The 12,051-nt window shown below is 46.5% G+C and overlaps 1 protein-coding gene across 1 annotated transcript in view; it reads right to left on the bottom strand.

Annotated features, from left to right (window-relative positions):
- Positions 1–4,279: 4,279 nt before the first annotated feature.
- The window catches only part of LOC136599168 (ileal sodium/bile acid cotransporter-like), a 31,611-nt gene continuing 23,839 nt past the window's right edge, over positions 4,280–12,051 (bottom strand). The window contains exon 6 of the mRNA XM_066588773.1: positions 4,280–4,398. Coding sequence (XP_066444870.1) covers positions 4,280–4,398 — 119 coding nt within the window. The remainder of the gene's footprint in view (positions 4,399–12,051) is intronic.

The following is a 12,051-nucleotide window of genomic DNA, read 5'->3' as shown; positions in this document are numbered from 1 at the left end:
ACCACGTATTACGTGTGCATGATACGTGGCGAATGCAAGAATCCTGCTGCACACCGATGAGGGGCAAAACCCCGAAACTGCGGTCTGTGTATTCTGGCTTGTTTTTTAATTTATTTTTCTAAAGACCTGCATAAAGGGTCAGACATTGTTTTGCAGGAATGCTGCCCTCCAAGAGGTGGCGCTGCGGAGGCATTGTTCAATCTTCCTTATTTGCATATAGTGCTATGGAGACAGGAGTGAATAGATTGGCGTAGAGCTGTAGTATACAGCGGAACAGCCCTGTTTATAGGCTTATGTCTCATGCTCTTTGTCAATAACACGTCTTTTACTACAATGCTTAAACTTGCCTTTTTCAGTAAAATACATGTTTAGTCGATCTTTTGATGTATTTTTATTTCAGTAATGCCAAACCTTTTTACAAGTTTTTCGTCACTCTAAATAATGTAAAGAGTGAATGTATTTCCACTTTCTAGCTCCATTGATGCAGGCAGGATGCCACATTAAAACAGTTTACGTGAGAGTACATCAATCAATGTTTACAGCTCGTTTACATCTGCGTCAGAGCTTCCTTTTCAGGGCCTACATAGTTGATTTCTTGTAAAAATCCAGCTGCATGCACTATGGCATCCCGAAAATCAGGGTGGGGCTTCTTATCAGGGAAGAGCTTATTTTTGGGGAAACGCAGTAGTCCGATGTCACGTGAACAATCTCCAATGCCCATTGTCAATCGAGCATAACCTTGGATATATCAAAACGGGTCATCTTTAATAACTTTTTTGACACATGGGCATACAAGTGCCAGGAAGTTCCCCAGCCTCCTCCTTACCTGGGTAACTCTTACAGCACAAGAGCACTTGTTCAGAAAGTTCCACTCCCTACATTACATTTTCCAATGCCGGTGCCAATCTCTTAAGGCAGAGGCTGAATGTTGACAGTTCTATATCCATGCTGAGGCAGCAGTAGTGTGTCTGTGAGCATAAATGAGGCGAGAGGGTCTTCATTGCTTGGGAGAAGTATGGCCATGTAATCGATCAATGTGACATCAAGAGACCATGGCCCCGTTACACAGCTGATTGGCAGGAATTGCGAGTGGTGGACCCACCAATCAATTGTTAGTTACCTATCTTGAGAATAGGTTATCAATACTTTAGTCTCAAATTTCCTTTTTAACTCAAAAAAAATAAATAAATAATTCACGTCAGCATGTCACACTAGTAGAGGGTATCCCTGATTGTGATTTACTAACTACTGATTCCTCCTGGTTTGGATGAAATCACACAAGCTGCTTTTTGTTATATTTTTTAAATGCTTTTTTTGGAGCCAAACACAGGAGTGGATACAAAACACCCCATACGCATACGTTTTTCCATTGTGCTAGCTCCACTGTACCAGATCTATTGCAGTAGCAAACCTGATTTTTGGTGCAAATCTGCATTAAAATCTATGTACTATGCTGATTTTGACATTCATTTCATCTCTTCATTTGGAGTCTGAAAGGAAGTGGTTTTTTTTTTTATTTTCCCCAAAAATTTGATTAATTGCCTTGGTCCTATTATAGGCTACGAGGCTGTTCAAAAAACAGTTTTCAATACAGACCGATACTCCTATGTGGAAACAAAATCACCATGTGCAGTGTAAGTGGAGATGTGACGTATGAAGATCAACAGTACCTACTTTTGGAGGTTCGCACAACCAAGAAAATCGTGCGATATTTGCACGTTGAGACCCACTAATATGAAACCCATTCTTTTCACAGCCCGATATCACACTCACCCTTGTGATATTAGTCAAAGTGTTTCCCACTGTTTTGAATGGGTAAATATCGTATCACACTTGCATGCACCTCGCACGCCATGCAATGCTGAGCCATCCCTATTGAAAACAAGGGGCGATACGAGGCGTTCTGCGGAAACGCCCAAAGAAAGGACACGCCACAATTTTTTTTTCCCTGTGGTTTCCGCTCTCTACACTCGACCGAAACTGCCCTTACAAAAGTAACAAATGACCTGATGACTGCAAAGTCGAGAGGTGACTACTCCCTACTAATCCTCCTTGACCTGTCTGCTGCATTTGACACTGTTGACCATGATCTCCTTCTCACTATGCTCCACTCTATTGGTCTAAAGGATATTGCTCTCTCCTGGTTCTCTTCCTACCTCTCTGACCGCTCTTTCAGTGTCTCCTTTGCTGGTTCTATCTCTGCTCCACTTCCTCTCGCTGTCGGGGTACCCCAGGGCTCGGTCCTTGGTCCCCTTCTTTTCTCAATCTATACTGCCCCAATTGGACAAACCATCCACAGATTCGGCCTCCAATTCCATCTCTATGCTGACGACACCCAACTATACACCTCCTCTCGTGAGATCTCTGGACCATTCCTCCAAAATATCACCGACTGTCTGTCCGCTGTCTCTAACAGTATGTCCTCCCTTTTTCTCAAACTAAACCTCTCTAAAACTGACGACCTTGTCTTTCCACCTTCTAACCGACCTCCCCTCAACATCTCCATTCTAGTGTCTGGCACCATCATAACCCCCCCAGACAGCATGCCCGATGCCTTGGGGTCACACTGGACTCTGACCTCTCCTTTACCCCCCATATCCAATCTCTGGCCCAAACATGCCACCTGCACCTCAGAAATATTGCTAAAATACGTCCGTTCCTAACCACGGACACGCTAAAGACGCACGTGGTTGCGCTCATCCACTCCCGGCTTGACTACTGCAACTTGCTACTCATTGGCCTCCCCCGCACTAGACTCGCTCCACTCCAATCCATACTAAATGCAGCAGCTAGACTCATTTTTCTATCCAGTCGTTATTCAGATGCCTCTGCATTATGCCAGTCACTGCATTGGCTGCCCATCCACTGCAGTACTAAATTTAAACTCCTCTACCTCACTCACAAAGCTCTGCATGGCGCTGCGCTACCATACATCGCCTCCCTACTGTCAATATACCACCCAGCGCGCTCACTCCGATCGGCTAAGACCCTCAGACTAAACACCCCTGTAATACGAACCTCTCATGCTCGCCTACAGGACTTCACCAGAGCAGCACCCATCCTCTGGAATGCTCTACCCCAAGGCATCCGGACAATTCCCGATGCACGAAATTTCAGACGTGCCTTAAAAACGCACCTCTTCAGGGAAGCATACCAAATCTCCTGACCTAGTCCCTCGCCCCTCCCTATGGTGCTCCACCCTGTTTGCCTTCATATAAATGATCTGTACATAAAATTTCCTATTGCCTGTGTTCCCCACCCCCTGCACCTCCTGTACCATCCCCAACCCATTTGCGTCTAACCCAATGTATCTCACATTGTAATTGTTGCAATTGTATTGTTTTGCATTTATCCATGCCTGAAAGTGCTGCGGGATAAGTTGGCACTATACAAATAAAGATTATTATTTATTATTATATTATTATATGACTCCATTCAAAAGAATGGGGGCCATATTCGTGTGTCTCGCAACGCACAGATCTCATGCGGTTCCCCACCCACCCCCTCTCGGCTGTGTGAAAGCAGCCTCAGGATGTATTTACACGGCTATTCTAGTCACACAAGTTTTCTGCCTTGCAAGACGCCCCAAAATAGACCCCACTGTTTACAATGGCTCTACTTAAATTGGCAACTTTTCTCTTGCAAAGATGGAAAAATCACAGCATGCCCTATTTTTGTGAAAGTCTCAAGTATATAGTGCATGCGCATCGCACAGAACGGGGAAGTGGTGTCTGTTTTGTGTGATGCGACTCGTTATCAGCCATGTAAATACGGCCTTAGGATACAGCTGTAAAGTTTAAAAGGGGTTGTCTAAAAAATCTAGAAAACTGCTTGATGTTGGATATTGATTAGAGTTGAGTGAACATACTCTGCCGAGCTTGATGCTTGTTCGAGTATTAGCGTACTCTTTGGTGCTCATTACTCGAATGAGCATCAAGCTGAGTTTGACCCCGCCCCAGTTTTTGGCTCCTCCCCGCCACCGCGCACGTCAATGGCAAATTTTTTGTCTGGCAGGCAGGGGAGAGAGAGAGAAAAAAAAGCTTGGCACCCAGCGTCCCAAATACAAAAATGCCTGAGCTCTCGAATTTTACGAAAAGCTCGACTTGAATAATGCGGACCCGAGCATTCGGGTGCTCGCTCATCTCTAATATTGATCAATCCACCTAATTGAATTTGGTTGTTCAACAACTATTCTATTCTACACCCTAAATGAATCCGGTGCATCTTGTCGGGTCATCAGTCATGTTGTCTGGCATATTTTATTTGATGTTGATGAGTGTTACTGTAGTTCCGGCTTTTCATTAAACTCAAAACCTCCATTTGCCTCTTCATTGGACAACTTGGCTAAATCATCCACTGAAAGTTTTTTGCCACATATCCTTTTATAAATTTGGTAACCTACAAGTAAAAAACAAACAAATAAATTAGTCACAAAATACAAAAATAACTAATCCACAGGGCAGTATTCTGCATTAGTGAAAATCAGGAATAGGGCCTCAAGGGAGAAAGTATAGTGGAAAGAGTTGTACCTCTGCTATGTGTTGGACCCATTCTGATTTTGCATCAATATTTGTAAACCAAAAACCCGATGTCGGATAACCCTGCCTTCCATGTCACTACCCATTCTCCTGGTATCAGCACATGCTGAGCGCCATAATACCAGGAGTTTTGGAACTGTAACGCTGCTGCATCTGATTGGCAGCGGTCACCAGACTACCACTGTTATCAGCCATCAGGAGAAGCGGCGTGCTGCAGCGCTGGATCACCGTGGCTAAGGAAGGCAAGTACCCATTTGTTTTACTGTTTTAACCCATTCAGCTGTAATTTTGAAATCAATGAGTGCCTACAGTTACAAGCATCGGCCACTACATGCAGGTCGGTGCATCGACTTCCACGTCGACCTCTATTATTGCCGCACTGGCAGCATGCGCCTGATCAGTTGGGGGCCCGAGCCAATCAACTATTGATGACCTATCCTGATGATAGTTCATCAATAGGATTTCCACGGATAACCCCTTTAAAGGGAATCTGCAGGTATAATGTTATAGAGCAGGATCAGCTGAGCAAGCTAATACCAGTATATAGTTTTATGGGGAAAGATTCACCATAGGGCTACATTAACTTGGGCGAGAAACTCCGGTCCAATATTGCGCTTGCAAATGTGCAAGTTTCGCAGCACCAAGGTATGTTTTTGCATAAAATTTGCATCTCAGTCTGAGTAAAGATAGCGACCACTTCCCATTGTCTTCAGTGGGAAAAATCTCACATGCCATGCCATGTCTTTCAAAATCCAATTGAAAACAATGCGCAATACATTCAAAGGGAAGACCAAAATATGGAATATGCTGCATTTTTCTTTTCCTTACAACGCTGCTGTAAGGAAACAATTGCTTGTTATTGACAGCTACCACTGCATGTGCAGTCCTTCACAGATAGCTGTCAGTCTCTGATAGGCCCACCCCTTGGACTGTTCAGCTCCGAATTTGAAGAGATTTATATGAATAAAATGCAAATTATACTGTATCTTTCCCCATAAAACTAGATATCAATCTGCTCAACTCCTCTTGATCTATAACATGCTGCCAGCCGTTTGCACGGAGTGTTCAAGCTGGCACGTTCTCTTTAATTTGTAACCCCTTTAAACCTACTGACTAGTGTGTATAGCTCCCTCAAGTGTAGATGCCATTATATAAAAAGCACTTTTCCCATGACATAAGTATATCAGGTTGTTAAAGTATATAATACTTTTTTTTTCCGATTTTATTTTCTTTATTAAGGAAAATTTGCGCAGTACATAACAAACTCTTGTAAAAAATAGACTCAATGTTACATGGAATGCATGCTGTGCTATAACTTACTTCGATATAATAACATAACATTTTCCTTGTATATTTTTTCCTTGTAAATAACAGTGAACTTTTAACCAATAAACTTGATCCGCCCATGCCGATTGGTTGGGCTTTTTGTGGAATAAAGCTCTGCTCTTGCTGTTTGTTAGGTAGACGGGAGTTCAGGGGTATATGTAGGGAGGGGGGAGGGGGGCGAGAAAAGGGGTATGAGTTTGGGAATTCAATCCGCGGATAAAGTGGAGTTGGTATCCAGCCATATATCCCATATTTTTTGGAATTTGTTTGGGCATCCTCTATTTTGGTAGATGATTTTTTCGTAGGAGATTACTGTGTTCACCGACCGAACCCAGCATGAGATTGTGGGAGTTCCTGTCGCCATCCAGTTGGTGGCTATCGTTTTGCGTGCCAGAAACAAGATCCTCTGTAGAAAAATGCGGGTGTGATGCGGCCACTCCTCCTCCAGTAGGCCGAATAGGATCGTCTTGGGGTCCATCCCAATATTAAAGGGGGATGGTAATAGTGAATTTGTGAAGGATACAATCTCAGACCAGAATCCGTTTACCAGAGGGCAGTCCCAAATCAGATGCCAAAAATCAGCCTCTGGCTGACGGCATCTGTGACAGGAGTTTGAGGCAGAATTGCCCATTTTATATAGACGACTGGGTGTGAGGTATGCTTGGTGGATAATATATAACTGAATCAATTTGTTGTTGACTGCAGGGGAGACTAAGAGATGGGATTCTGATATGTCTGACCAGTCTTCCGGTGATAAGGACGGGATGGCTTTCTTCCATTTACCATAAGCTGAGGGCAGGTTAGGGTCGGTTTTTGCTGAGAGAAGGTGCGTATAGAGCACTGAGATTAGGCCCTTGGGTCCCTGGGATCTGAGTATGCCGATTGTGGGGAATTTGGATATACTCGTAGAGGTAGGTGGGAATTGGGAGTTCAGGGCATGCCTCAGCTGAAAGTATCTAAACAGTTGAAGTTGTGGGGACTGTATTTTTTCCCGTAGTTGGTTGAATGTAAGGAGGCTCCCGTCCGTGTAGACGTCTCCCACCGACACCACCCCAAAAGATCTCCAATATTGGGGGTCTGGGACCGACTGCAAGGCCTTAAAGGGGTTGTCCCGCGCCGAAACGGGTTTTTTTTTTTTTTAACCCCCCCCCCCCCGTTCGGCGCGAGACAACCCCGATGCAGGGGTTAAAAAAACAACCCGCACAGCGCTTACCTGAATCCCGGCGGTCCGGCGTCTTCATACTTACCTGCTGAAGATGGCCGCCGGGATCCTCTGTCTCCGTGGACCGCAGGGCTTCTGTGCGGTCCATTGCCGATTCCAGCCTCCTGATTGGCTGGAATCGGCACGTGACGGGGCGGAGCTACACGGAGCCGGCATTCTACACGAGCGGCCCCATAGAAGACTGCAGAAGACCCGGACTGCGCAAGCGCGGCTAATTTGGCCATCGGAGGCCGAAAATTAGTCGGCACCATGGAGACGAGGACGCCAGCAACGGAGCAGGTAAGTATAAAACTTTTTATAACTTCTGTATGGCTCATAATTAATGCACAATGTACATTACAAAGTGCATTATTATGGCCATACAGAAGTGTATAGACCCACTTGCTGCCGCGGGACAACCCCTTTAAGACCGGGATTGTTCCATAAGGGAAGTTCGCACATTACTCCTTTGTACTGTTGGATGGCCTTAGCCTCCCTCCACACCTTTAGGGCAAGTTTGTGAAGTGGCAATGTATCAGAGGGATTGGTATGTTCTGGAAATTCTAGGAAGCTTAAAAGGTTGTTACCTTTCACTTGTTTAGCCAGGTACTGGTCAGCGATAGGCATTTCTCGTTCTAGGAACCAGCTCCGGACGTTACGCAACTGACCAGCTAGGTAATATACATGCAGGTCTGGAAGCGCCATTCCAGCCTGTTCCTTCGGTCTCTGTAGGATCGAAAGACTAAGCTTTGATCGTGTGGAGTTCCAAATAAAAGATATAATGAGGGAGTTGAGGGCCTGGAAGATGCGCCTGGGTACAATTATTGGCATATGCTGTAATATGTACAGACATTTAGGCTGAATGGCCATTTTTATCAGGTTTATGCGGCCTGCCACCGATAACGGTAACTTAGACCATCGCTCGAGTTTATTTTTGACAGTTCCCAGCAGTGGGTCAATATTATCTTTTAAGGCGTTATTTTGATTTCGGGACATGTACATTCCTAAATATTTGAATTTGGAAACCACGGCTAGATTATATCTGGCGACGCACGGGTCTGTTATTGGATTGAGATTTGTGTATAGGATTGTGGATTTGGGCCAGTTGACGTGTAGACCAGATAGGTGGGAAAATTTGTCGATTTGGGACATAGCGTGGGAGAAGGAGGTTATAGGATCCGACAAAAATAGAATTGTATCGTCCGCGTATAGGCCCACTTTACTTTCAAGGCCCGCCCATTTAATGCCGGTTACTTCAGGGGTACTTCTCAACCGAATTGCCATGGCTTCAATGGCTATAGCAAATAAAGCCGGGGACAGTGGGCAGCCCTGACGGGTGCCTCTTGCAAGGCGGAACTCGGTGGATGGGATGCCATTTACTATTACGTTAGCGCTTGGTGATTTATATATGGTCTTGACCCATTGTAAGAATTGGGGGCCAAACCCGAAGCGAACCAGGCAGGCCTCAAGGAAAGTCCACTCTAACGAATCGAAAGCCTTCATTATGTCTAGTGAGACCAATGCCCAGGGCATGTTAAACTGATTGCCCAGTTGAATCGCTGTCTGTACTCTCCGTATGTTGATTGTCGTGGACTTCCCTGGCATAAAGCCAGTCTGGTCAGGGTGTATGAATGATAGGATTACTTGGTTTAGTCTTGTGGCCAGGAGTTTTGTTAGGATTTTATAATCGGCGTTTACCAGAGATATGGGCCGGTATGAGCTACAGTCTGTAGGGTCTTTGTCTGGTTTCAAGATAACTATAATAGACGCTCCATAGAACGAGGGTGGGAGGGATTGGTCTAGTTGGGCCTGTTGCAGTGTTTCTAATAACAGCGGGGCTAGTTGCTCGTCATACTTCCGATATGCTTCAATCGGGAGGCCGTCGGGGCCCGGGGCTTTATTAGGTGCCATGTCCCGGATTGTCTGCCAGATTTCGTCTAAGGTGATTGGGGCCTCCAGGAATTCCACCTGTTCTTCGGACAGTGTTGGAAATGTCAAGTCGCTCAGGTAATCTAGGATATCTGCTTTAGTGAAGTTCGTGGGTGAGCTATACAGGTTAGCGTAAAATTCTTTAAAGCGATTTGTGATGGCTGGGGCATCGGTCAGCTCCTTGCCATATTGATCTTTTATCTTAAGGATTGTGTTCGAGTGTTTCTCGTGTTTGATCAAATTGGCTAGTAAATGGCTGGATTGGTTACCCAGTTCAAAGTAGTATTGCTTCACAAAGAATAATTTACGCTTGGCCTTGGCGTTTGTAGAGGCGGGAGCAGCTGAGCCATGCTTCTTTGTTAGAGTCTGTGGGATTATCAATATAAGTCTTTTCTGCCTCAAGTGTCTTAACTTCTATCTCTCTGTCCGCCTGGGCTGTCGTTTGTTTGATATATGTAATGGCTGATTTAAGGAACCCCCGAAGGTATGCCTTAAGGGTATCCCACCTCAAAGCCGGGTGGGTGTTGTTGTTATGGGCATCTATAAAGAGGGATATATGGAACGGGGTTTGATCGTCTGGGCCTAGAAGTTTGAGCCAGAACGGGTGTAGTTTCCAGGTGGGGAGAGTTTTGAGTTGGGGAAATTTCAGTGTTAGAAGTATCGGACTGTGGTCCGATATTCCCCGCGGACAGTGTATTACATCTGAGAGATACACCGCCACCTCCCTGGAGCTGAATACATAGTCAATTCTTGAGAGGGAGTTATGACCCAGGGAGTGGCAGGTGTATTCCAGGGTGTCGGGGTGACGCAACCGCCAGAGGTCGACCCAACCTACGCTCTCGGTCATCTGTCGGAGGGAGGAGTTAGTGTTAGTGGTTATGTTAGCCAGGGCATTAAATTTGTCCCTGGTCGGGTCCATTACCTGGTTAAAATCTCCCATACAGAGTACTCCTACTGAGGGGTATTGGTGTGCGAAGGTCACGGCCGCCTGAAGGAGGGAGAGATTATTGTGTGGTGGGTTATAGATGCATAATATAACATAGGCTTTGGAGTCTATTTCGGCGTACACGAATATTGATCTACCTTCCGGGTCTTTGCGAACATTAATAGGGTTCCATCTTATAGAGCTATGTATAAGTAGTGAAACGCCTCTGGAGGAGGAGGTGTGAAAGGAGTGGGCCGCCCACTGTACCCACGGCTTCTTAAGAGTATCAGCCCTGTCTTTGGTGAGGTGGGTCTCCTGCAGGCACACGATATGGGGGTTGGTTTGTTTGATATAGGAGAAGACTTTCCTACGCTTGAGGGTTGTGCCGAGACCACGTACGTTCCAGCTAAGGAATTTTAAAGACATTGGTGTCGGTGTAAATATAAAACTCAATCGGTGTCCTTGCATTCGGAGGGAGGGAAGGGAGAGGTCTCAGCGAGCACAGAGCAGTAGGGATCATCGGCATGGACAGTTCAGAACAATTAACAACAACAATTGTCTCATAACAGTTTAAACCTTTAGCTATTAGCATCCTGTCTGATTATGAACGAAGGAATCCTAAATTGGGTTCCCGGTAAATCTAAAGACAGGAGGCAATGAAAAACTTAAGCTACAAACTATCGGTAGGTAGCTGGTGTTACTGGGGGGGAAAGGATCCCAATTGCCTATGGGTGGCTGACTTTATCTGGTGGATTTAAATTATCAGGTTGGAGTAGCGTTGAGGCCTGGGGGGGTCCCGGGCGGTAGGTTCGCGGCGTGGACGGCCGGCACACCACCAGTAGGTCAGGGGGATAATAGAGCTTCCCAGCCACATTTCAAGTTAGTATACATATTTATACATGTTATGGGTTAGTGCTTCTTGGTGATCTCGGGTGCATTCTGAGCCATTCCAGAGCTTCCGTAGGGGAATGCAGAAAGATTGCTTTTCCCTCTGCGACAATGCGCAGACGGGCTGGATATGCCATTGAATAGGGAATGTTTCTATCTTTAAATTTCTTTTTGACCTCCATGAAGGTAGCTCTTTGTTTTTGCAAGTCCATAGAAAAGTCAGGAAAGATAGATATCACTGAGTTGTTGTGTTTGAGTGGGCCTTTTAATCTGGCTTGACGCAGGGCGGCGTCGCGATCCCTGCAGTTAAGAATTCTTGCCAGGAACGGGCGTGGAGGTGCGCCCGGCTGTGGAGGTTTCATAGGGACGCGGTGAGCTCTCTCCACGGTAAAGTGAGTAGAAAAGGCGTCTTCGCCCAGCAATGATTTTAACCAGTTCTCCGCAAACAGTTCTGGTTGTGAGCCTTCTGTCTTCTCAGGAAGGCCGATTATGCATAAATTATTGCGGCGTGCACGATTTTCAAGATCATCGGTTTTAGCTTGGCAATATTCCGCTATTCTCATGGCTTTTTTTACCGCTGCGGGGATTGGGCGCAGAGAGTCCTCAACATTCGAGATGCGGTCCTCCATTTCCCGCACTCTGCCGCGCATGTTTTGCAAATCTTGTCGCAGGAGGACTACGTCTGATTTGACCTCTTCAATCTTGTCTGAGAGGGCGGACTTGCAGGTGTTAATTGCTTCCAAGAGCTGACGCATTGTTGGCTCCGGTGGGTGCCCAGATATATCATCGGTTTCTTTTGTTTGGGCGGGTCGCATTGCTCGAGGAGTGTGGTCCGGAGTTTCGGTGCGTGCCCGCCGCAGCGGTAGGGATGTCCACTGGTTAGCTGAACCGCGGTCCCCGGCGGCTCCGCGGCAGAGGAGCAGGTGTTGGCGTCCCTCTTTTTTTTTTCTTTTTGGCTGCGGCCGGGTCTCTCAGCAGTGGCCGGGGGTGATATGGCTCAAGGAGCCGTTAAATCCAGTTGCCGGCGCCGGGGTTCGGCGCGCTGTGTCCTCTCTGCAGCAGGGGGAGGGGCCAGCCGGACCACTCAGACCGTCAGGCAACGGTCCTCCTCGGGTTATATGGCCGCCGGATCGTCTCGGGAGGAGGATAAGCAGCTCCGCCGGGCACGGGAGGCCGCGATCTCGCAGCAGGCGGTCAGCCCCCCCCTCTGGGCAATCCAGGAGCGCGGGGGTTAATAGAATTTC

This window comes from Eleutherodactylus coqui, chromosome 1 (genome assembly GCF_035609145.1).
Source record: "Eleutherodactylus coqui strain aEleCoq1 chromosome 1, aEleCoq1.hap1, whole genome shotgun sequence".
Taxonomy (NCBI): domain Eukaryota; kingdom Metazoa; phylum Chordata; class Amphibia; order Anura; family Eleutherodactylidae; genus Eleutherodactylus; species Eleutherodactylus coqui.
The sequence above is the reverse complement of the archived record's forward strand: the minus strand, read 5'-3'. Positions and strand labels throughout refer to the sequence as shown.